The sequence below is a fragment of the Miniopterus schreibersii genome (assembly GCF_964146895.1).
Source record: "Miniopterus schreibersii genome assembly, chromosome: 3".
Classification (NCBI taxonomy): Eukaryota; Metazoa; Chordata; class Mammalia; order Chiroptera; family Miniopteridae; genus Miniopterus; species Miniopterus schreibersii.
The window spans coordinates 77176032-77202000 of record NC_138103.1 but is presented as its reverse complement, the minus strand read 5'-3'; the positions used below and the strand labels follow the sequence as shown (position 1 = coordinate 77202000).

Below are 25969 nucleotides of genomic sequence, written 5' to 3'. Positions count from 1 at the left end.
GCGGGGGGGTACTTCCGGCTGCGGGGTCGACTTCCGGCTGGGTCCCTGGACCTCCCCCGGGTGAGTTGAGCACCAAGCCGGGGCTGCAGGGGCGGTGGCCACGCTTGGGCCGCGCTCGCTGCTGCCCTCGGCCCGCGCCTCGCCCCGGCCACCGCCATGGGCAAGAAGCACAAGAAGCACAAAACTGAGTGGCGCTCGTCGTACGAGGGTGAGGCGGCGGGCGCGCTTTGTGACGCCGGGCCGGGTGGGCGTTCGCGCGGGCGGGCGGGCGAGCGACGGTCCCGGGGACGCGCTAAGGATCCCGGGCTCGCGTGCTTTCGCGGTGGGCGGGGACTGGGCTCGAGGGGCAGGGGGCTCGAGCTCTGAGTCTGGTTCATCTCCCAAGCCCTGGAGAAGAGCTAAGCATCTGAGTTGACTTGTGTCCGGGTTTCCAGGAGAAGCTCTTACTGCTCTGTCCTTCCGCCTTTCCCTGCCAGTGCCTGGTCCTGCAACAGTTCGTTCTGTGCCAGCGGACAAGGGGGTGAACAGAGGCCAGGGGGGGATTGAGGATGCGGGATCGGGCTGCGGGGTCGCAGGTCCTGGTCTTGTTGCTTACCCCTGTCACTGGCTTCCTGAGGATAATGCAGTATGAGGGGGAAGGATATGAAGAGGAAAGGCAAGCAACACCCAGCCACTCTCAGCTTTGCCCCATGGTGTTTCCCTCATGCTTTTAGCATTTCCCTGCTCTGCCTTAGCAGGGCTAGTCCTCCTCTTATGTGGGCCTCGGCAGTAACACCCACACATTGGGCCAGCCATGCAATCTACCTGTGAGGTGTTTTTTCTAAGCATATACAGTGAGGGGCCGCCCTCTCTTTCTCTGCAGATTACACAGACAAACCCTTGGAGAAGCCTCTGAAGCTGGTTCTCAAGGTTGGAGGAAGTGAAGTGACTGAACTCTCTGGATCTGGCCACGACTCCAGTTATTACGATGATAGATCAGACCATGAGCGAGAGAGACACAAAGAAAAGAAGAAGAAAAAGAAGAAAAAGTCAGAGAAGGAGAAATATCTGGATGATGAAGAAAGAAGGAAGCGAAAGGTAAAGGAGGGTGGTGGCCAGCATGTGCTGGCCCCAAAACCCCCGGAGGGAAGGCATACAGAATGAGTGCTGCAGGGCTTAGGAAAGGAGGGGGTATTTTGTTTGTAGCAAGACAGACCATAAAAGTAGTTTCTTCAGTTCTGGCTCTTTGAGCATTGCTTCTCCTCTGACTTTTGGGGAAGGTCTTTGCAAGAGCGGGAGTCTGGAGTGAGAAGAGTCTCTGGAAAGAGGGTGTTTCTCTCTTAGCTTTGTGTTTCTCCTTAGAATCAGGAGGTTTGCTTAAAGCTGTTTGCATTGCTCTCACTGCCTTGAATTTGCCTCCCAGGAAGAGAAGAAGCGGAAACGGGAAAAGGAACACTGTGACACAGAGGGAGAGGCTGATGACTTTGATCCTGGGAAGAAGGTAGAGGTGGAGCCACCCCCCGATCGGCCAATTCGAGCATGCCGGACACAGCCAGGCAAGTGATGGCATTTTCAAAAACTTCCTTGGAGTGTTGGAGCTTGTCACTAACGCAGTGGTTGGTACCATGTCCTGCAGCTTTTGGGGAGAAGCACAGAAGGAAGGGACAGTGTTTTCTCTTTCAAGGTCTCACATGAAATATAGCTGGATCTGAGGTTCTTGCCATCATCTATGAACTTCTAGAGCAGGGTTTGACCAACTGTTGCTCCTGGCCTTTTTCTTTAAGCACGTGAGCTAAGGAGCTCATTATAGATGGGAGGCAGCTAGTGTTTCAATCAGTTATTCAGGACTTCAGAAACACTGGGAGCTGTGCTGGCTCCACCAAAGGAGAGCTTCTAGAACCCTCTGATCTGTGTGTGGTCACTTCCCTCAGAGGCTTCCAGATGGTCAGGATGTTTGCCCTTTAGGGGTTTCTTTTCTTGCTGGGGGAGGTAGGAGGTATTGTATTGCAGTCGTGGTGGGGTGCTGTTTTCTGGCAGCACCCTCCCCTGTGCGAGTCATTGCCATGGTGAACAAGTAGGACTCGGGGCTGCTGAATGTGTTGAGAAGATCAAGTGCAAACAACATTTCATTAAATGAATGTGTTAGTACAAAGTTAGTACAGTCACTGGTAATTGTTGGCTTAATCTGACTTAACTCTTTGAGGTCATATACTGGTGCTTCCCCCTCAGTATGCCTGAAGAGCTAATGATCACATGATACTTTCTTAGTGATTCTGAAGAGCATTACTATTGGGTACCTGCCGGTCTTCACTTCTGTTGTGCCTTGGTTCCTCAATGGAGAATGGCATTTAGAAATCAAAGTCTGGGTGTACTAGGTGTAGCCCTCAGTGAACAGAGCCAGGAAAGGCCATTATATACATACAACTTCTAGAGGGAAGCTAGACTGACATCTGCGTTTACATTCACCAATAACTATGTTTTCACATGTGTGCCCGGAGATGTAGCTTGTAATAACTCCTGTGCAGTGTGTGTTCCTATCCCTGTTTCACACATGAAGAACAGACATATCCAGAAGTGTAGGACTCAAGTGAAATGATGGTGAATCCAGGATCAGCTTCTATATCCAAAGCCTTTGTTCTCCCTTTCATACCTTGTCTGGAATATACTAGGCCCATTTGATGATAGGGGCTGGAAATAGATTGATTGCTGATAGCTACATGTTCTTGTTTTAAGGGATATTGGCACTCAGGTTTAGGGACTGATGTGTGAGTGTCCTTTCCACCCAGCTGAGCTTTGTAGGGGGCCAAGGCTGGGTCTGGTTTATCTTTGTATCCAGTTCTTATTTGAACCTTCTTATTAAAATGCTGTGGAACTCAAACAAATAAGTACATACTGTGAAATTGGAGCTCTCCAGTGAAATGATATCAGAATCTTTTTGTTCAATTTATTTTTTTACTTTTTAAATCATCAGCTGAAAATGAGAGCACGCCTATTCAACAACTACTAGAGCATTTCCTCCGCCAGCTCCAGAGGTAAAGAGTGTTTCTAAAGAGCTCGTGCTTGGGGACATTTGGGTGTCCTTTTCTCTGAGGCATTCTTGCCCCCACCACCATCATGTGTGAAGTAGATACTTGGCTTTTACTGGTAACACCTAGTCTGACTGGGTGGCAAGCATGTGGGCAAGCACCATTGGAGAGCAGAGTGGGGAGGGCTCTGTCACTGTGGGGGATTGTCAAAGACGCTGTGATGTAAATGTCATGGCTATAGCCAGGATGCTGGTTTTGGAATTTTTAGTGTATTCAAAAATACCTACCACAGTTTTAGAGAGCATAACTTTTATTTCTTATTTTTAAGAAAGAAACTTTGGTCAATTATATTAATATTTTTGTTGTGAAGGATTTTGTATCATTCAGAAATTTAGGTTTTAGGGGTTTCCAGTTCAAATAAAGATGTTTTTGTTTTCAGAAAAGATCCTCATGGATTTTTTGCTTTTCCTGTCACGGATGCAATTGCTCCTGGATATTCAATGATAATAAAACATCCAATGGATTTTGGCACAATGAAAGACAAAATCATGGCTAACGAATATAAGTCAGTCACGGAATTTAAGGTAAATTAATTTCAGTTCCTAAAATAATTGTTTGGAAGCTCTGCATTAATTTATGCTCTGTAAATGCTTCATTCATCTTAGGTCATTTCCAGTTGCAAGCTTTCACAGGTGTTTCTGTATTTGGGTTGATGTTTCACAAACATCAAGGAAATGGGTTGGTTGTAATTTTCTCTGTATTTTGGTCTAGAACAGTGATTTTCAACTTTTTCGTCTCAGGGCACATAAACTAATTACTAAAATCCTGTAGCACACCAAAAAATATATTTTTGGCTGATCTGACCAAAAAAATAGGTATAATTTAAATTTATTCACACCAGACAGCTATTGTTTTTTTGGCTGTTGTCATTTTTTTTATTTGACAGTCTATGGGCAAAGAGGTCAGTGGCCCTGGCTGGTGTGGCGTGGTTAAAACTGCTACAGGAAGTCATGTCAGGAGACAACAGAACCATTGACCACACACAATGCAGTGTGATCATGTGCTAATCATTTCCTGAACGTTATGAGCTATGACTCTTAGATTTAAATGTGTACAATATTGTCATAGGTGTATGTCTGCAAAATCACTACAGTGTTTTTTCCAACATATGGCCTATTTGCTAAAATTTGTTTAAAATAACAGTGAATTAATAACAAAAAATAACCTATTAACTTAATTATAAGCAAATCTTGGTTCAGAGCATTTTAAGATTCACAGAATATTCATATTCACAAGTGACACATGGATTGGAATTTTGTTCGTTAAATCTGAAGTCTGTTAAATCAAGGTCCTCAAAATTGAGGGTTTACTGTATTATGCTCAAAAAAGTACAGACTTTGTTTCATGCAAGTAAAGATCAGTGAACAATTATGAAAATTTCTCTGAAAGGGTTTTAAAGTTAATTTTTTAATTAAAGAAATTTAATTGTTTTTCACCTAATTTCCAGCTCTTCATTTTTGCCTCTAAACTCTTTGCTGTTGTCTGGATGGTATTTCAAACTTGATGAATTTTTCTTTTCTTTTTTCAGGCAGATTTCAAACTGATGTGTGATAATGCAATGACATACAACAGACCTGATACTGTGTACTACAAGTTAGCTAAGAAGATTCTTCACGCAGGCTTTAAGATGATGAGCAAAGTAAGAAAGCCACTAACATCGAGGAGCCACAGAAACGAGAGTTCTCCTCCTCTACGTTGTTTATGCCTAAACAGAAACTCACTCACAGTGAATGACATGCTTCCATCTTTCCGTCACTGGCCACGGCATGGACCCCTCTGCTTTAGGGTAGACACCGCAGGCTGCCCTCTCCATGTCCCTCTCCTCCAGGCACTCCTCTTTCTGTTCCTGCTCCTGCCCTAGCTGTAACGTCTCCTTTAGGGTGGGTGGACAGTTCCAATCTGTTGATCTCAACTCTAGGTGTCTGTCTCACTGGTTTGCCAGCAGCCTTTGGGTTTGTTTTGTATGGTTGCCTCAGTGAATCCAGCCAGGAGATCCTTGTCATCCTGAATGGTTTGCCAGGTCTGTCCTGTGAGCCATGTTGCATGTGTCATGTGTCTAGGACCAGTGCCTTGTGCCCGATGAGCCTGTAGGTGAGGTGCAGCCCTGTGCCCTCTGGCCTGTTCCCTTCTGTCAGCTCTGAGCACTTGCCAGCTAATTGCACCCTTTGGTGCTGACCCCATGAGCACCTCCTGCTGCACTGCATGGAAGGTTAGCTGATAGGCCAGGTGAGGCTGTGGCCATCCCCATCCCATCCCATCATCATGGCGCCTTGGCTGTGAGGGAGAGGTAAAGTCGTGCTGCTCTGTCCTTTCTGATTCTAGGAGCGGCTGTTAGCTTTGAAGCGCAGCATGTCGTTTATGCAGGACATGGATTTTTCTCAGCAGGCAGCTCTTCTGGGCAATGAAGACACAGCTGTTGAGGAACCTGTTCCTGAAGTTGTACCTGTACAAGTAGAAACTGCCAAGAAATCGAAAAGGCCGAGTAGAGAAGTCATCAGGTAAAGAGAAGTGCCCTTGTCTATGGAGTCGGACACCTACCTTGGGAAGGCGGGTGCTTCCCGCAGAGAGAAGGTTAGGGACACAGGCCTGTGTTTGTGCTGGTATCTCCAGAGTAGCTTAGGGATAGGCTGCTTGTGCAGCCTGGTGGGAGGAACACAGCTCCTCAGAAGCTTCAATATATGTTCAGAGGGACATGATCATCTTTCCCTGTCCACCTTGAGAGTGAAGTGACCATAATGTGTGGGTAATGAATGTCACCATTATCACTGGACAGTGTCAGAAGACCATGGACCCCGCAGTCAGTTCTATGAGGAATGGTGATTTGCTGTGTGACTCATGCTCTCCACATGTACACGCACCACTGTTCTACAGCAAGCACAGTAACTTGTCCTGGAGGAGAGTCAGTGTTACACTGATGGACACAAGAGGCAAAAGGGCTGAGACAGCCCCCACTTGCATGCACACTGCTCTGTCCCAGGTGTGACACGATGAGCTCATCTGTCCCGCCTTGCAGTATGTCTACTGGTCACTGCTATTCCCACATGTATCCTGTTTGTAAATATTTGTTGGCTCTTTACTTCCAAGAAGCCTCCTTACATGCAGGACACATGCTGGGGATCTGGGCTTGCCTGTCCCAGGCTGATGGAGCAAAATTGTGTCATGTTGGGTAGGCAACACACATGACAATGTGCATTTCTCACCACGCTCCCTCAGCTCCCTGCTCCTGTAGCTGTAAACGCTGGACCAGGGGAAGGGCCTTGTAGGTTCAGGATCCCCAGGCAGGGCTTGCTCCCATGGCTCCTTGGAGGGGGTCCCACCCACCTGCTTCTGGAACCTTCTACAGAGACTGTCTCCCTCGGGTGCTGCACCTAGCACCTCTCAGTTTTTTAAATCAAGAACTCCTCCACATGGAACCTGAGGCTGGCTTGTTAAAGTCTTGGGGCATCCCTTGGGCCTTGCAGTGGAGGCTGCTCTTTAGCCCACAAGCAGCCTCGTACTCCCAGCCCCAGCTCGCCACCAGCACCTCAACCCTCCACAGAATTTTTGCCACTTTTCCTAGTGGTGCCTTGAATAATGCTTGAACTAGTGAGGCTCCTGTCATGTGGTATTTCTTCTATTTTTCTTAAAGTAACTGAAACGTAACTGAGACGTGAGAAATATGGAAAATTTACTTTACTTGTTGTTCTTCTTAATGGGAGGGTCTTGTTTTATGTGGTTATAACTAAAAGGAAAGGGAGCAAAAGTGCACTTTGTGTCACTCCTACTGGTCCTTTATGTGACTTGGGGGGCGCTAGGAACTGACCACAGTGGGAAGGAGTGAAATGGTGTACGCTCTGCCTCCTGGTGACTCGTGTGGTGTTCCTGCCTTGTAGCTGCATGTTTGAGCCAGAAGGAAATGCTTGCAGCTTGACTGACAGCACAGCAGAAGAGCATGTGCTGGCCTTGGTGGAGCACGCTGCGGATGAGGCTCGAGACAGAATCAACCGACTCCTTCCAGGTGGCAAGGTAGTGCTCCCTGGTGGGTGTGGGTGTTTTCTGCCAGGACGATGGCACAGCTGTCAGAATCAAGAGTTAACATCAGGATGTACATGTGTCTAGTCCAAGCTTCATTGCTGTCATGGGGTGCCTTTGTCACTGGAGGATCCAGCTCAGGAGCACATGCTATAGTCAGGGTCAGCTCCTTGTCCTCTGTGGCCATTGTAGCCACTGGCCCTATCTCATGGGGGTGAAGGGGTCCTCCAGGGACAGAAGCCTGGGTCAGGAGTATGTTAACCTCCATCACTCGACAGAGGCTGAGCCAACCAGGCTTCCCTGCTGTAGTTAATTCTTTTCCCTGGGTACTCATGTCTTTGTGTGCCCTGCAGTCACTCATGGGTCTGACCCAGGTATGGCTGGTCCTCAGGAGGAGGTCTCAACCATCCTGTGAGCATCTCCTCTTCTCTGACACAAGAAGACGTTCTAAGCCAGCACGTCCAGTAGAAATAATGCAAGTCACATTTGCTTTAAACTTCCTAGTAGTTGTGTTAACAAGGACACAGGTGACATTATGATATATTTTACTTTACCTGATATACCCAAGATCTTATTTCAATGTGTAGTCTGAACTAGAACCTCACATTTTTTTCATACTAAGTCTGTGAAATGCAGATCGTAAAGAATTCAGAAGTGATAACTTTTTCAATATGTCGGGTTATATAAATTCTGTTAAAATTAATTTTGCCTGCTTCTTTTTGGTTATTAATGTGCCTGTTAGAAAGTTTGAGGTTCCCTGTGTGGCTTATGTTGTCGTTCTGTTGCACCTGCTGATCTGCACCTATTGCGCTTTAGCCTTGGAATCGGCTGTTTCTCCAAGGATCCCTGGTTCCTTAGTGGAGAATGGTGTTCAGAAACCCAGACCTGGATGCTGTGTATATGTGGTTCTCAGTGGATAGAACTAGGAAAGGCTGTTACACACAGCATCTAGAAGGAACCTAGACCGACCTCTGTGTTTATATTCACCAAAAACCATGTTTTTCTACTGCACCTCTAATGCCACCCAGTATCACTGGGCCTGCTCTCCCTTTTTCCCTTTCGGTTTTATAATTCCACAGTGAAAAACCTGACTTTCGTTACCCTTAATACACTTATTTGATTAAGAGTAACCAATCCCACATCCCCTTATGCCCTACTCACCCTGCTTGAGCCCTGGTTCCCCTTCCAGGCTTGCTGCTCCCTCTCAGACATTCGGTCCCAGTTTGGGCTCCAGCATCTGGACAGGTGGGCACCCTTCTCCACCTCTTCACCATGCACACTGACACAGAGGTGCCTTCTTTTACTCTCTTCATGGCCTGCAGAGGAGGAGTTGGTCTTATCTGGTGGTTGGTTTTAAGTGGAAAGTTCCCATGTGTTTTAGAGATGGAGCCTCTGGGCTAATTGTTGTCTTGTTCTGACTTGTTTTGTAGAGGCTTCTGACCTACTATAAAATGTTACTAGGTAAAGTTTTCTGTTTCAGAAGCTCCTTTTTAGAAGGTGTCATGAAGAGCTTTTCTAAGTTCTTTCATTGCATTTGTGTGCACTTTACTTGCAAGTGGGTCTTAAACTCCAGGGAAGGATATGAGAGGGGCCTCTGGTCTTTGTTCATGAAGAAACAAGTGACCTCTGTGGCCTTTCAGGGTTGTCCAAGCTAGGCCATGCTCCTAGGCCTTTGTTTTGTTGGAGCTTCAGTAGAAGTCTCATGTGTAGAAGCTAAGGGCACACTCCTGGGGGGAGTGTGCACTCAGGCCTGCTTCCTTGCAGATGGGCTATCTGAAGAAGAGCGGAGATGGGAGCCTGCTCTACAGCGTGGTCAACACAGCTGAGCCAGACGCCGACGGTGGGTGGCCCCTCTCAGGGCTCAGTTTTCTTTTTAGCCTTCATGCTATTCTACTGACCTCTATTCCTATTCAGTGATTTTAAAACCTTTTAACCTGATTGTAATGTCTATTTTCCCTGGAGTAAAGTGCAGATAAGAAGCACTGTTTGGTTTCTCATGCCTGCACAGCTCCCCTCACCATGACACCTATGTGGTAAATGGACTGAGGGTGGTTGTCCAGTGGGGGCGGGGGTGCTGGTCAGACCTAACTGACCGAGATCCCTAGGACAGCCAGCAGGGCTAGAGTTGCACTCCCGCAAAGCTGCAGGCTTGGGGCTGGACTTCCCGATACTGTCATGAGGGATTTACCTCACAAGTTCACTGAGAGCTCCTTTGTCAGAAACTAGTGCCCAACTCTGCCCTACCCTCGAAGCTTGAAAGAGGTAACTGTCAGCTCAAACACGGGTTTTAGAAGAAAAACCCCTGTTGATAAGTACATCAAGGAAGATCTTGAAGGAGACATAAATACTGGTTTCATCCAATCTCTGTGATCATTTTTGTGGTCTTTGAGAAGTCTTTTTGTACTTTTCCATCTCCTTGAAAGAGATTTCAAAGGCTTGTCCTATGAAGAAACGCAAAACTCACTGGAATTGAATATGCATACGTGCACACACACAGAGAAAATGAAACACTTTTCTTGGCCTTGCTCACATAGATGCCTGGCAGCCCCCATGGACCTGACATGCCTGGTGGCATTATTGCACCCAGCCCTTGACATGCAGGTTTGTTTAGTGTTCTCTGATGTGTACAGAGTATAAACTCTGATCAGTTTCTTTGCTTTTTAGCCAGAGTGAATCATACTCTTCTTCATAAGAGAATAGATGAGTTGATCAGCAGTTAGCTTAGAGAGCATGAGGTAGAGGTTCTGATTGGGGATTTGAAGAATCCTGGGCAGGTCACATGAATAGCATGTGAATGACAACTTCAATATAGAAAATGTGCAGTTGGAGAGTGTACAAAGGTGGGGGCTCCACTGTTGCTATTAGAATGCATACAGCATTTCTTAGAGGTGGTGAGTGGTTAGTTTGAAAATGTTATGTTGCTAGTGTCGTGGTCAGAGAGCTGAAGTTTTTCATTATGTTGACTTCGGAGTAATCATAAAGTGAAATTGGAGTGCAGTTAAGGTTTGAGAATGGCAGTTGGCTTTTGTAAATTTGATTTTAGATGGTCTTTATAGAGAGCCCTCAGGCCCTCTCTCCCATACATACCTACTCTGATTTAAAGAGAGTGCTTGAGGTGCTGTGTGGGGCTGGGGGTTCCCAGAACCCCCAGCTCACAGCCCTGGTCTTCTTGCAGAGGAGGAGACCCACCCAGTGGACCTGAGCTCCCTCTCCAGCAAGCTGCTTCCTGGCTTCAGCTTCACCACACTGGGCTTCAAAGACGAGAGACGGAGCAAAGGTAAGTGGGGAGGAGCGCACAGGTCAGTGAGTCACTGTAAAGGAGTGAGTCCCCAATTCCTCCTCCAAGATCTTCCTATTTTTAGAACTGTGTTTAGATTCTGATTTTGAGACCAGTAATAAAATTAAGACCATTTGAAGTGATGGGAATAAAAATGACATTGGGCAAGTTCCTCCTTTGTCATCTGCTCTTTACTGATGGATGGGTCTCAGCCCTGCACTTAATGCAGTTCCCTAGATGGGCTGCTGCCGTGATAGCTAGGACTCTTGGGGCCAGATGGTAGTGAACTAGTGGTGGAAATTTAATTTCCTCCCACAAACTATCACATTTTATCCATTTGGACAGGGTGTTGATGCTGCCTGCATCCGAGAGAGATCTGTGAGTGACTGTCTCCAGAGAGCATGAGGGAGGGTGTGGGTGCATTGGCTGCATTTGTATTGGTGGTTGGCTATCTGGTTTGTTTTAGAGTGTCTGTTAGTATGTGTAGCTGTTTTCTTCCCAGGGGACCCTTTGATTATCACACTGGTGTGCTACTGGCATCTAGCAGGGAGAGGCCCAGGCTGCTGCTTCATACCCTTTCGTGCCCCGGACACAGCCGTCTTGGCCCCTCACATTATTTGTGCAGAGGTGCCAGCATGTACCTCCCTCAGGACAGTGACCCTCTGATTCCCCTTACAACCCCTCAGCATGAGCTGGCCTCTGTAGATGTGGTTGCCAGTGATGTCTGGGATGCGACATGACCAGCACCAAGAAGCCCTTCTGCTTGTCGCACTCACCTCCTTACAGAATACTGAACCGTTCTCTGCAGCCATTTGCCACAGAGTTAAAAACAGGGTGATGAAGTGATTCTCCTAGTTATGCCCCCAAAGTTTTTACTAGTTCAGCTGTACTCACTAGTTCAGCAAGAATTTCATAGAGGAGAAAGGATGCCACTGGGGGTGATATGTTGTGCAAGACTGTGGGTGAGCAACACAAGGAGAAAGCTGGAGTGCATCTTGTACTGGATGCAGTTTGAGTGTAAATCTGACGCTTCTTATGCTTTTACTTTTTCTTTCACTCTCAGTCACATTTCTCTCAAGTGCCAGTACTGCACTTTCAATGCATAATAATTCTGTATTTGGAGACTTGAAATCAGACGAAACAGAGCTTCTGTATTCTGCCTACGGAGATGAGACGGGTGTGCAGTGTGCACTAAGGTAAGCTGTGCCTGGAGACATGGGCCTGTTTCTTGCTTGCTCTGTGGTGGGAGCCATTTTCCCACTGAGTAGTTCAGAACTCATTTGTGGCCAAGTGGGGGAGACATCCACTGGCAGCAGGTTCAAATAGCAGAAATTTCCAAGTTATTTTCAGTGAAGTTTGGGTAACTCAGTCACAATTTTAAGAAGGTGGTGATCCAGGCTGTAGCTCAAAAAAGCATTTGTGTGTATGTGTATAACCACCTGTGTATGTTTAGTAAGAGTTTGTTTCACAATTGTATTGAGATGTGGTTCTTGGTGGCTCCATTAGTCAGCTTGGGCTATGTAACAAGCCCACCAGACAGAGCAGTAAACAGCTGACATTTATTGTCTCCTAGTTCTGGAGGCTGCAAGTCTAAGATGCAGGTGTCTGCAGAGCAGCTTTCTCCTGAGGCCTCTTTGTGTATTTTTCATTTTTTGTGGCAAAAGAGAAGTTGGTTACTCATGAATTTTAGTAATTTTCTCTGGGGAAAGTAACTTAATTTTGCTATATCCTCTAAGAAGTGGAATCTTTCCATACTAGATCTTTGTTTTATTCTAAAAAGAAACAGAATATCTGAAAAATAAAAAAAGTCAGCAGCTAATACAGTAAATGAATACCTAGCCCAGATTTTTGTGATACAAAAGAAAAAGTAGAAGACTGAGGAGGAATTTCTTACCGGAGAGAATGGTGTCATAAGTTGGTGACCCTCCCCTTTACCCTGCTTACTCTGGCAGCATGCTCACAGCCCTTCAGGGACACCAGTCATCTTTTGGTCAGGTAGCACTGTGTGGCTGGACCATACTTGCTTTCCCTAAGTGTGTACTCCTTAAGCACGTATAGATTGTGTGCTGTACAGTGAAAAGTCACAGCGCAAGAGCAACACTTGAAGGCAGGCAGACAGGGCCTGGCCTTGGATATCAGGGCCCCTTCCTACTGGACTCCCCACACCACCTTCCCCAGACACTTTGCCCTGTGGCACTTCCAGTCCATACTGTGAGTGTTCTGGCCAGTCCCTTTTCTCAACTGTCATTTGGTGGTTTATCATAAAATGTTCCTGGTAGACACTTGGGTAGTGTCACTTCCAGACCAGCAGCCCTCCTCGCTCTGTGTGAAGGTCTTTGAAGTCTGGACAGCCCTTTTGAGCCTTTTCCGTGCTAGGACCATGGGTTATCCATTTGCTGCCTTCTTTTAAATTTCTTGGTAGTTTTATTTTGGTTTTTAAAGCATTCACATGGCCCAAAAATCAAAGTGAAACTAAAAGGTGTCCATGGAGAGCCTGGCTTCTACAACTGCTCCCTCCCCTCTTAAGTAAGTAGCCATTTACATTGTGCATCTCTTCTCAATCTACTTGTATTTTAAAATCCAAAACATAGCTATGAATGTGCTTCTTTACAGAGTTAGTATAAGTCATCTTATGTATGTATATACACTGTTCTTCACCTTTCTTTTTTTTAAATTAATTTTTTCTTAAGATCTTTTTAACTTTTTTGGGTCATGGTCCACTTTGAGGATCCAGTGAAGTTTGAACCTCCACATCTGGGAGGTTCGCAGCTCTCAGAAAGAACCTCTCATGGAGCAGTGGTTGAGGTGTACTGATGTCACAGGCTTCTCTGCTCAGGACTGCTGGCAATAGAGTCTGGAAGATGAGAGCACATAGTGTTTGTGTCAGCATATTCTCTCCTGACCCTTTTCAGCCTGCAGGAGTTTGTGAAGGATGCTGGGAGCTACAGCAAGAGAATGGTGGACGACCTTCTGGACCAGATCACAGGTGGAGACCACTCACGGATGCTCTTCCAGCTGAGGCAGGTGGGCTGCACTGTGGCGCAATTCCTGTAAGAGCCCATCCAAACAACTGGCTTCTCAGGGAAGAATGGGCTGTTTTTAGATTATCTCTAGTAGTTCTTCCTTCACTCATTTTTCATTTTTACTTTTAACCACCAACTGTCTTTAAAAGAGGCTTTTAAAAGTCCTCTCTATTTACCACATATATCTTCATAACTTTGTGTATGTCCAGATTTCTTTCATCTGCTGTCATTTTTCTTTGTCCTGAAGAATTCTTTTATAGTATAGGTTTGCTGCAGTGAATTTGATCAGCTTTTCTTTGAGAAAAGTCTTTATTTTACCTTAAATTTTTAAAAAAATATGTTTTTATTGATTTCAGAGAGGAAGGGAGAGGGGGGGAGAGAGAGAGAAACATCAATGATGAGAGAGAGTCATTGATTGGCTACCTCCTGCACACCTCCTACTGGGGATTGAGCTCCAAACCAGAGCATGTGCCCCAACCCAGAATCAAACCTCAACTTCCTGGATCATAGGTTGATGCTCAACCACTGAGCCATGCCGGCCAGGCTTACCTTCATTTTTGAAATTTATTTTGCTTGGGTATGAACTTAATAGGTTGATGTTGTTTTCCTCTTTACTTTAAAAGATATCTGACTTGCAGTGTTTCTGTGTCTGCAGTCATTTTTATCTTTGTTTTCCATTTGTAATGTGTGTTTTTTAAGTCAAGATCAAGCCTTGACAAACAGGCCCATGAGCTAAGAATGTTTTTTTACACTTTTTTAAGATTATTAAAAAAAAGAAGACGACTATGCTACAGACCCTACATGGCCTTCAAAGCCTCAAATACAGGGGTAGGCAGAAGTAGGCTAACAGTTGTGAGTACATGAGAGATTATTCTTGTATTTATTTACTGTAGCATTTGTATTTCCATACAAACAACTATAAACCTCCTTTTGCCCCTGTATTTGCTGTCTGGCCCTTCAGAGGAAAAGTTTGCTGACTTCTGCTCTAGATGCTTTTAATTTTTAATCTTTATAACTGATTTTCAGCAACTTATTATAGTTTTCAACAAATTTAGAAGAATTTTCAGCTATTATTTCTTCAAATATTGTTTGCACCCTTCTTTCATCTTTTCCGAGACACTGACCGTTGTGTTAAGATATCTTAACATATTCCACACATTACTAAAGCTCTCCTTTTTTTTTAAAGACTTTTTTTCCTCTTTCAGTTTGAAGAGTTTCTATTGTCATGGCTTTGAGTTTAGTAATCTTTTCTTATGCCATGCCTAAATCTGTTAATCCCAAACAGTAAACTTTTCATTTAAGATACTGTTTTCTATCTCTAGAATTCCATTTAGTTCTTTTTTTTTTTTTTTTTTTGCATCATCCTTTCTCACATTGTGTTTTTGTTTTCCTTTAAATCTTTGAACATGTTCATAATCTTTATTATAGCTTCTTTTAAAGTCCTTACCCACTAATCCTGTCATTTCTATCCTTCTGGATCTATCTCTGTTGGCAAATTTTCCTTTGGTTTATAGGCCATGATTTGCTGCTTTGTTATCTGGTTGGATGCTGGGCTTACACTGCTGTGTGTTTAGACTGTGCTGATACAGCAGCTATTAGCCACAGGTGGCTATTGGGAAATTTAGAGGTAGCTAGTCTGGATTTAGAAATGTCCAAAGTGTGAGCTACAAACTAGAATTTTAAAGACTAGTACAAAAAAAGAAATGTAAAAACATTTTAATGATTATTTTGTTTGATTTACATGTTAAAATAAAAACATATTCTATAGATTAAGTAAACTGTTAAGACTAATTGCACTAGCGTTAAGGTTAATTTTAATATGGCTACTAGAAAATTTAAAATTAGTTGTAAGCTTACATTATATTTCTGTTGGACACGATTGGTCTGGTTTTTATTTTCTTCCTTTAAAAAATGTTTATGTTGATTTTGGCAGAGTTGGTACTTCTGAATGACCTGATCCTCTTGGGGCTTGTTTTTAAGCTTTGTTAGGATCGGTCTAGGCAACCTTTCTTTTAGGGCTATTTTGGTTTAAATACTAAGGAGTGGCCTTTTTGAGGTCTCTTCTGGTGGCCCTAGTTTCTGTGAGGTGTCTGCTTTGGCTGGGTAGAGTTCAGACATGTCTCACTCTACGCGCATAGCTCTGTTGCATTTCATCTGTATGTGCACAGGTTAGTGTCATCCAGGCCCAGCATCCCTCCCAGATTTCTGGAGCTTCTACTCTGAGCAGTGCGCTCCTCTCTAGACTCTGTCTTGCTAGCCTGTGATCTGTGTGGCAGCCAGGATCTGGGTGCTGTTCTTTGCACTGTGGTCTGAAAGTTTCCTCGTGGCACTGTCTCTGGACACAGCATCTGGAACGTGCATCTGCAGCATGTGTCTGTACATCGTGTGGTGGTTATAGTAGGAGGCTCTAAAATGTGCTGGCACCTCAGTTTCCTTTTTAGGTTCCAGTTTCATCACTCTCTGATAGGGAATTTGTGTTGCAGAGTTGTATCATTTAAGATGGGCCACAGCATTAAATAATACTAAAATGTACGGTAAAGGAAGCTGATACGAAGAAACAGACATTAAAATATGTGAATACTTATTTTTCTGCTTAGAAGTTTGTGAAAATAACACAACAAATCTCAGAAACATTATTTTGAACAAAAGCCCCAATACAATCGTGTACAAACTGAATGGCTATTTTGGGGATATATATGCAGGAGTAGAGTATTTTTAAGGTAGTGCCCCTGCCAGATTATAGAACAGTGGCTCAGTGCAGCATTCAGGCTGTAGTCACACAGTAGTAGTCAAGCATAAGCCCTCTTCCAGGCACTGTACATGCCGAGGAGAAGGGTGCATGGCCCCATAGCTCTGCCCATCCAAGGGCAGTGACACCATCAGGTACCTTGCTCCTGTCAGGATTTGAGCTGGACTTGTGCAGCTCTTCTAGGTTAAACCATTAGGCCTGGTATTTTCCTGAGCTGCCCTGGAGATCCAGGGTCCAACATCTGACTTTTTTCTTTTGTTTTACGCCCTCCAAGGCTGCAGAAACAAGATTGGGTGTCCTCTCACCCCTTCATCTCTGTTTTGCCCCCAGTGCTCTCATGGGCACTTGGCCCCCAGGAATCATGGCTGGTGCTGTGTGAATCAGGCCCTCCGTGGTAGAGTTAGCTTTCTCACACTTCCAGCTGCATGGAAGTAATGAGGCCCTGCTCTGATTCACAATATAGTGGGAACGTAATGAGCACAGCCCAAGAGTTGTGAATAAGACACCACATGTGTCCGTGGTGTGGAAGAATTGTCCTTTATAAGATCGTTTGGAAAAACTGGTTTCCTGCCTGTTTTGCTTTGCAGAGGAGAAATGTCCCGATGAAGCCCCCGGATGAAGTAAAGGTGAGTTCCTTGGACATGTAAGTAAAAACATAATTTTTAGCGCTCCAGCAGGGCGGTTGTATTCTGCCTTTGAAACAGGATGAATGAGAAGAACTTCATGAACTGTCTTATTTAGAAACTGAGTAAGTTTTTGATGACTAAGATTAAGTGGTAGTTCCCCCCCCCCCCAATTTTTAATGGCTTGGGGTAAGGGATGTAAAACCACAGTATATTCCTCCAAATCCAGACTCAGTCATTCACAGGTGCCAGGCAGGTGGGCCTGCTCCAAGGCCTGCAGGGCATGCAGCAAGCACTGTTTCTGCAATGGGTTCTTCCAGTCCTGAAAGGTGGGTACACCAACTGGCAAGTGCTGTGTGCCATCAGCTAGGTGCACTGCATGCTTGTGAGATGAGTTTGGCACATCTAGGTCATTGGGGCCTCACCAGCGCCTAATATAGATGGTCTCTATTTGAGGAAACTGTTCCCTGTGATCTGGCTAAGTTCCCCCCCCCTTTTTCCCTGTTTCTTGGGAATAACTTGGAGCACACGTGTTGGAGCAGAGACGCCAGGACACTGGGCAGGGTGTTGGGGCCTGGGCCATAGTTATTACCCGGGCTTGGTAGGTGGTTGGAGGGCTTGCCTGGGGCAGGAGGATCAGGTGTCTGGCAGGTGGGGCTTGTTGAGTAACAGACCAGAGAAGGTAACATGGTGTCTCTTCAGATGGTGTGCTTCCCAGTGTGGATGGGTACATAAGGCAACCAGGGTTCTGCTCAGGCTCTCTGTCTGGTTATGCAGACACCCTGTGGGGAAGAGTGTAAGCCCCACACTCATCTCCGAAAACCTGGGATGCACTGCAAGCTGCCTTGAGCTGGGATCCTGGCACACATTCTTACCCTGCTGCCAGGGCCTCCACAGGGACAGCCCCAGGGCAGGTGTGCAGCTTTCTGAAGGGGCCTCCTGTTACCTGTGCTGTCCCTTGTGCTGAGCACCCGCTTCACACCCCTCTTCGACCCTGTGGTGGCTGTGCTCGTCCCTGCAGTTGGTCCATTCTGTGCTTTCCTATCTGTCTATGATGTGCAGCCTGATGTTGACATGGGATGAGGCACCCACCTCTATTCACTTCATTCCCTCATCCTCTGCCCTTCATGGCATCTGTGGCAATGTGCTTCTGTCACCACTCAGGGCTCCCAGACATTTCTGCAAATATAATGCTCACTTTTGCTTTAGGATTAACTTTTTAACATCCTCAAAGGCATAAACTTTATTGGTAGCATTTTCAGTGGTTTCTGAGAATGTAGATCTCCACACATAGCTAGCAGAAGTGGCCAAGTTTCCCACAGGTGGGCCTGTAGAGGTCTAGCGTTGGGAAGGCTCTTTGGTATGCGCGCATGCATGTGTGCATTAGGGTGTGGGGTGGGGTGTTGCTCTGCCTGGTCTCTAGGGAAATGAGTGGTGCTAAATGTCCTTCTGCTAGTGGAGTAGGTATGAGCAACCCAGTTTTTTTCAGGATGCCTTGGGTTCCAACTTGCCTCATGCTTTAGGATCATCAGGTAAACCTGTAACATCCTTCAAAGACACGCTGTGGGATGACCCCCTGAGTATGAGGAGTGAGGGCTTTGGTGCTGGGCACTGAGCAGGATAACTAAAAGTTCTAATCCTCAGTCTCTGGTTAAGAGGCAGGGTGGTAATGGTGGGGTTGTTGTAGGAATTTATGGTGACACTCAAACCTTGGTGCTTGGCCCATCATCGGGCTCTGTAAAACATGAGTTCAGCCTGATGTACTGATGGCCTAAATTGTTATGGTAATAGTTCCTCTTGGAAGAGACTGCTTGTCAAAGCACACACAGAAGTAGGTTTTGTAAAAGCTGAGGGGAGGAAGCAAATTCACAGATCACCATGGCAGAGGGTTTCACACTGAGGCCAAGGCTGCCCAGTGGGCATGGGGGTCAAAGGCCTGGTACCCCCTTGCTCAGCAGCAAAATCCTCAGCTTCTTTCAGTCACTGGGTTCCTGTGAGTCACTGGATGGAGGTGGACACCCTCCCTACCGTTCAGGTTGGCAGAGGTCCTGTCTGAGCCCCGGCAGAGTGCTGAGGGTGGAGTGGGGGCGCATAGAAGGCATACACCCCAGCCAGGCCCATAGACTCAGCATCTGTCATGTGGAGCTTTTGTTTCTTAACTACTTGGTGAAGAAATGATGTCACTCCGGACAGTTGGGGAGGACACTGTCATTTGACACTAAATTGTCTAGTAGTGACTTAGGACTCAGCACTCATGTAAAGTATGTGATTTGGCAGGATTTCGAGGGCCTTAAAATACTGGAGATGGCCCTTCAAATATTTACTTAAAATATAGCTATGTTAATCCTAAAATTCTAATAGCCTGAGAGTAGTAGCAAATCAGAAGGAAGAAAATTTGTGTGTATGGTAGGATAGAGTATTTCAAGGAAGGTGGGCTGGCCATTTCTGTAATGATGTAGAAAGAGTGGGGAATTGACACAGCAGAAAACTTCCAGAGAGAAGTTGTGCCTCATGAGAGTCAGGAGAGCAGGGGTAGCTACAGTCTGTACCCTCGGGCGTCTCAACGGTTCCCTCCACACCCGTAAGTCCCCAGAGAGCCAGCAGCCTTTGTATATCGGTCTAGTATTCTTGGCCTAGATAGTAGCTCGCTCATGAGCTCATACCCATTGGTCCCTGGACAGTAGCATGGGCTGGACACAGCTTACTTTTTCCCACTCCTTGGAATTGGACATGGCAGAGCAGGCCTGTACTGCCAGTGGATGTTCACTGCCCACTTAGTAGTCTTTCCCTCTTTTGTTTCCCATTTTCTGCAGGCTGGAGACTCCATAGGAGATGGTGGCTCTGTTTTGGATTTCATGTCAATGAAGTCGTATTCTGACGTCTCTCTGGACATCTCCATGCTCAGCTCTCTGGGTAGGTTGTGCTGGGCACATGCCTTCCATGTAACACTGCAGTAGGATCATCAGGCTCAGCTGAAAGGAAGTGACCCCTAGTACTGCATTTCCACTTAGCCTGAGGGGTGGTCCCTGGGGGCACAGGGCTGGTATACTGCAGCCTGTCCTTGTTCCCCAGAGGATGGCATAGCCTAGTGAGTGGCCATAGGTGAGATGACTCCTGATGAGGCTTGCCTGGATCTCCTTCCTGACTTCAGGCTCCATCTTTAGAATCACTGGGTCCTTCCATTCTGTTGGTGTATCGGCGTGCTCAAGTGTGCCCACCAGGATGTTCCCTCGTGGACTGCTGACCCTCCCCCCACCCCATGTGAAATGCCCTCTAACACAGCATTCAATCTTTTGAAGTCTACTCTGCTATCCCAGCTGCCTGTTGATTAGTAGTGGTCATGGTACATCTTCATCCCTCTGCTTACTTTGGACACACATGTGCTTTTCACCTGAGAGCAACTCCCCCCACCCCCTGGCACATGTAGCAACATCTGGAGACATCATTGCTTGTCACAGTTGGGAGAGTGGTGCTTCTGGCATCACATGTAGAGGCCAGAGATGCTGAACCTTTTGAAACGCACAGAATAGTACCCCCACAAAGAGTGACCCGGCCCCAGTGTCTATAGTACCTTATGTTAAAATGGATTTCATCAAACAATTTTAAGAGCATAAAGTAAAGTCTTGCTTTGTCATCCACCCTGACAGTCTCTGTCTTTTGGTTGGAGTGTGTTTTGCCCAATTACAAGGACTATTGGATTCACATCTGCCATCTTGCTGGGGGGTTTTTTCTTTCTGTTTTCCCAATATTCAGGGGTCCCCAAGACCACCCACAGGTTTGGTGATTGCCTATGACTTAGCATATAGTTGTCCTCATGGTTGTGGTTTATTACAGTGAAAAGACACTGACCAGACTCCCCAAAGGAATGAGGCACATGGGGTGCATCTGGAGACCAGGCACGGCTCCCAGAGCCCCATCCTCATGTTCTGCAGGATATACCTAACCCCCAACAGTGATTGTGACAGTGTAGCACCTTTGCTTGGCACAGCCCCAAATTTTGGGCTTCCAGAAGGAAAGCAGGTGTTCAGCATCAATCATACCACTGCACAGATAGGTCAGATGCAGGGAACCCTTCCTGTCATTTGGGTGGTGGGAGGAGTTCTGAAATCCTTGTTCAGTAAAGCTAGCGGTCTAGAGCTGCTATGATAATGCTTTTCTACACACCAGCTATTCTTTTTTTCTCTGGCTGCATCTTAAGATTTCCTCCTTATTACTGGTTTTCAGTAGTTTGATTGTAATGTGCCATGTTTGTTTTTCTTTAAGTTTATTCTTCCTGGGTTATGTTCAACTGCTTGATCCGAGGGGTTAGATGTTTTATCAAATATGGGAAGTTTGGCTCTACCCAGACTGCCCATTTGTTGTTGAGTCAATGTTTTGGGCTGTCCTGCGCTACATCCTCAAGGGTACTGGTCATCTCTTCTGCTGTGCTGACCTGCCATTGTCCTTCCTGGGGTTTCCCTTCCCAGCTAGCTCTATTTCACTTTTCAATGTTGTCGTCCCTTTCTCGCCTCACGGTCATGGTTTCTCTGCCTTTAACACATGGAGCAGGTACCCAGTTGTCGTTTTAACGCCCTCTCTGCTTATTCCTGCATCTCTTCACAATGTTCCTTCCGGGTGGGGATGTGTTTTCTTGCTCCGTTGCCTGCCTGGTGATTTCTTGGAGGCCAGACTCTGCAGATATGCTGTTGGGTGCTAGATTTGTTACATGCCTTTGAACTGTGGTGACCTTGCTTCAGTAGGCTGTTGGGCAACTTGGATCTGTCAGACCCTGTCCGGGTTTTGCTTTGAGGCATTATTAGGGCAGGCACAGAGCCACAGTGTAGAGTGAATGTAGTCCCACCCATAGGCTGCATTCCTCCATGTGTGTGGGACACAGGTTGTCACACACATGTGTGAACTGTTGAACTACCTGGTGGGGTGCAGGGCAGTGCTTGGCCAAGACCTGTGAGCTCTCCAGGCCTGTCTTCTCCAGCTCTTAGCCCACTCACTGCCTGGCCCTGCAGTTCCCTGCCCTGGCTGTAGCCTTTGTCTAGTCCTGGTGTCTGCAGGCCTCAGTTGCACACATCGTCTTGTTTTCTAGTTGTTTATGACAGGAATGCAAGGCCTCTGACCATAAAATGACTCAGATTGACGTGGTTACTGGTTCCTTGTTAGGCATGTTGCCCCTCCCATCATTCTCCACCCTCTTCCCCTCGCTCCGACTGTATCGCCCTATCCTCTGAGCTTGTGCTCATCTGGCTTCACTTATGAGGGGTTGTTTTCTTGAGTGTGCATAGTGACGAGAGAGAGATCACAGTTACAGACCAGAAGTGCCGGCACGCAGTGCTCGACAGGTGGGCCAGCGGATCTGGGCTGATGTTGTCATGCTGTGTTTGCACAGGGAAAGTGAAGAAGGAGCTGGACCATGATGACAGCCATCTGAACTTGGATGAGACAACAAAACTCTTACAGGATCTGCATGAGGCACAGGCAGAGCGCGGGGGCTCCCGGCCGTCATCCAACCTCAGCTCCCTGTCTAACACCTCCGACAGGGATCAGCACCACCTGGGTAAGGCAGCCCCTGGCCTGACCTCTGCCCCAAATCTTCCAACATCAGTCTGGGAAGAGAGCAGGAGCACTATCAGAAAGGCTAGAGATCTAGGAGGTTGCAGCTTGTGCAGGCAGTGCAGACCAGTCCGTTGGAGCTTGGAGAACAGGCCTCCCAGTGTGACTGCACTGAGATGAAGTGTTTAAGTGAAGTTCAGTTAGTGTTAGGAATTTGTGGCCTTGGCCATAGGATGCTGGCAGTCCATGTATCAGGAGGAGTCCTAGGTGGTGGCAGAATTAGACAGAGGCTGTAGACCCTTACAGGCATACAGAGTTAGATGTTGGGAATGTTTCTTTCTTTCGTTCCTGCTTTTAGTCCTAAAACAGTGTGTTGACAAGTTTGTTCCTCCAGGATCCTTATTTGGGGAGAGCACATGACCTTCCATGGCCCGGAGGCTCCTGTGTTTTTTTTTTCGTGTTTTTTTTTGGTTAATTTTCACCTGAGGATATTTTTTACCATTGATTTTTAAGAGAGTGGAAGGGAGGGAGGAAGAGGGAGAGAGAGAATTATCTATTGGTTGCCTCCCACAGGAGCCCTGACCAGGGTCAGGGGTCGAACCTGCAACCCAGGTGTGTGCCCTTGACCAGGAATCAAACCCACCCTTGGGTGTGTGGGCCGATGCTCTAACCACTGAGCAATACTGGCCAGGGCAGGGCTCCTGCATTTAATGAGTGTCATAGCCGGTCCAGGAGGGAAACTAAACATTTGCCTCGAGGCTCCTTAAATGTGTCTGTGCTACTGTTTTAGTTCCCAGATACGAATATTGAATTATTTTTTCAGAGAATAATTGGTGGGGGAGGTAATCAGCTACAGAGTTTTGGCAAAAAGCTGTCCAAATAAGGACCAGTATTTTTGGTCCCATTAACCTTGTGATAAACAGCACACGAAGTAGGTTCCAGGTAGCCCTAGGTCAGCTCCAGGTCTGAGGACTCCATCATCCTTGTGGACTCCCAAGGTGACACTGGAGCCTGCTCAAGGGGCTAGTGTTTGTCTGAGGGACCCCTGGCCAAGGAGCCTTTGTTCTTACAGAAGCAGTAGTCCTGTCTGGAGGGTCAGGGCCAGCCTCCTGCTACCAGGTCTTTACAACCATGTCTGTGAACAGGGGCCTTCTGCCTCCTCCCAGGAGTGATAGGGATGGCCTGTACCCTGGGAGATACGATGGGGTGACCTATAACCTGGGAGTGGTATGGGTGGTGGCCCATACCCCAGGAGTGATGAGAGGGGTGGCCTGTACCTCAGGAGCCATTGCTCTGGCTGAGTCCTGGGCTTTGCTACTAACAGGGAGACACAAGATTTTGACCAGGTGCCTGCTGGGCCTGGACTGTGTGTATAGATTTATTGAAATGTCTTGTCTTTCCCGTGATTGCAGGAAGCCCTTCTCGCCTCAGTGTTGGTGAGCAGCCAGAGGTGTCCCATGACCCATACGAATTTCTTCAGTCTCCAGAACCTGCAGCCTCTACAAAGAGCTAGCCTTGTGGATTGTCTACAGGGTTTTTTTTGTTTGTTTTTTTGTTTGTTTGTTTTTTTTGTTTTTATTTGCATGTACAGAGTACAATGTTTTTGTTGTGAGACAAAGACTATCATGTCCCCTTTGGTATGCAGGTGGGAAGGAGCCTGGGGAGGTGGTGAATTGTCTCTGATATCATGTCGGCCGCATGTAGATGCAGTATTTCTGTAGATAGTCCTATGAATCTGAATAATGGAAATCCTATATAAAGGGTGTGTGACCGGATCATATAAAGCTGGTGTGGTCTGTCTTGAGCTTCATGGTATCAGTAAAGCCCTTCTCTGTGGCTGGTGTGGATGCACCTGTTCTGCCCCACATCCTCCACAAGTGGCCCTTGGGAAGCAGACATGGTAGAGTCTGTTCCTGTTCTGTTGGAGATCCTGTATATTCTTTCCCACCAGTCCCCCACATCCCCACATTTCTGAGGTAAATCATGGTAGCGGCCACACAGGAGCATGTGGGGAGCTGGTTGCACACCCTCCTGGCCCTGGACTGGCAGAGAGTTGAGGCAACTTCCCCTGTTCGCTTTTTAATTCACATGCCTGAGAGGAGTACATTCCGCTGGAAGACATAGAGGTCAACTGCCCTGCCAGTTACGATGAAGTATTATGTCCTTAAAATGTTTTTTATACTGAATATGTTTGCTGGATGCCTGTTTATATTGGCAAAATATAAATACAGATCTTTTTTAAAATATATTTTTGTATTGATTTTTAGAGAGGAAGGGAGAGGGAGAGATAGAAACATCAATGTTGGAGAGAAACATTGATCGGCTGCTTCCTGTACTCCCCCCATTAGGGATCAAGCCTGCAACCCAGGCATGTGCCCTGACCGGGAATTGAACCATGATCTCCTGGTTCATGGGTTGATGCTCAAGCATTGAGCCATGCTGGCCAGGAAGATAATGTCTGGTCTTCCTGCCATCTTCTCAGCATCTAGCCTGGTTCTCGGCCCCTGCAGTGATGTTTGGGGTCACACTCATCTCTGCGCAACTTCCTGCTCTGTTCCTTATTGTGAAAATATGAAGTTGGAGAATTGGTTACCTCCTAGGGTAGGATAAGTCCTAGGGGAGAATGTGTGCCTGGATGAGAAGGGCTGGCTGAAGCCCTGTCTGGAGTAGGTAAGGGTTCCCTGCAGACATTTGGTGAAAGGGGAGCAAAACCTGTCATAGGTGAACCATCAGGAAGCAGCTGTGGCTTATGGGAGCAGAAAAGAAATTTTCTTTTAAATTCTCACCCGAGGATATGTTTTTATTGATTTTGTAGAGAGAGAGAAACATCCATGTGAGAGAGAAGCATCAATCTGTTGCCTCCCATGTGCTCCTCGACTAAGGATCGAACCCACAACCTAGGTATGTGCCCTGACTGGGAATTGAACCCACAACCTTCTGGTGTATGGAACGTCACTCCAGCCAACTGAACCACCTGGCTAGTGCAGAAAAGGAATTTCTTAATGGGCATAAGCTAAGGAGCATGATCCCACAGTCAGACTACAGAGCTGTCCCAGCCCTGCAGCTGGCCCTCTGCTGGCCTGAGTGCCACTGCTTCCCCACTGCCCCTGCTTCCCCCAGTCCCTCATCTCTGCATTGGCATCCCAACTTCAGGAAGGCTGGGAGAGGCAGAATCTGAATTTCCAGCCTCGGGATGAGGGATGGACTCTGCCTCCACTGGGACTCAGGTTGGATTCTTTGTAGATGGGATGGAGCTCAGATTTTGGACTCGGTCCCACAGGCCTCATGGGTGAGGGTATTGGAGTCACCTTCCTGGAGCCTTTACCTCTCTGGCCTAACTTCTCCATGTCTGCCAGTGTGACATTGGTATAGTTCATGACGGCACCACCCAGAAGCCTAGATCTCCCAGAAAGGTGTGGTCTCCACCTCTAGGGGTGTAGTGTGGGGAGCTTCTGCCTCCTGAGCCTGAGCCTGTGGTGCAGCCTGGCACAGCCCAGGGCACACTGTGGAGGGCGCCCCCAAGGAAGGCTTTTTTGCTCAGAAAGCTGCACGCCTGCAGGGAATGAAGAAGCGCCAGGACTGGAGGAACCTCTGATCCATGGTCTTCATGTTTTGTTAAGTCTTTATTTTGGTAAAATTCACATGAGGTAATTAACCATTACCCATTGTCGATACGC

The 25969-nt window shown here is 46.7% G+C and overlaps 1 protein-coding gene across 3 annotated transcripts; it reads left to right on the top strand.

Moving 5' to 3' along the window:
- The first annotated feature begins 28 nt into the window (after positions 1–28).
- BRD9 (bromodomain containing 9) lies at positions 29–24067 on the top strand. Of its 3 annotated transcripts, none has more exons than XM_081133198.1 (16): positions 29–208; positions 863–1077; positions 1403–1535; positions 2951–3011; positions 3445–3589; positions 4594–4704; positions 5388–5563; positions 6938–7070; positions 8841–8916; positions 10252–10353; positions 11417–11549; positions 13266–13377; positions 16713–16751; positions 19562–19661; positions 22129–22296; positions 23705–24067. In XM_081133198.1, exons 1-16 carry the CDS (start codon positions 157–159, stop codon positions 23803–23805), a joined length of 1857 nt encoding a protein of 618 aa, XP_080989324.1. In that variant the 5' UTR covers positions 29–156; the 3' UTR covers positions 23806–24067. The 3 variants fall into 3 exon arrangements, with proteins under 3 accessions (XP_080989324.1, XP_080989326.1, XP_080989325.1); XM_081133200.1 differs by having other exon boundaries at positions 39–208; positions 5451–5563; XM_081133199.1 differs by having other exon boundaries at positions 39–208; positions 5448–5563.
- The last annotated feature ends 1902 nt before the right edge of the window (positions 24068–25969 follow it).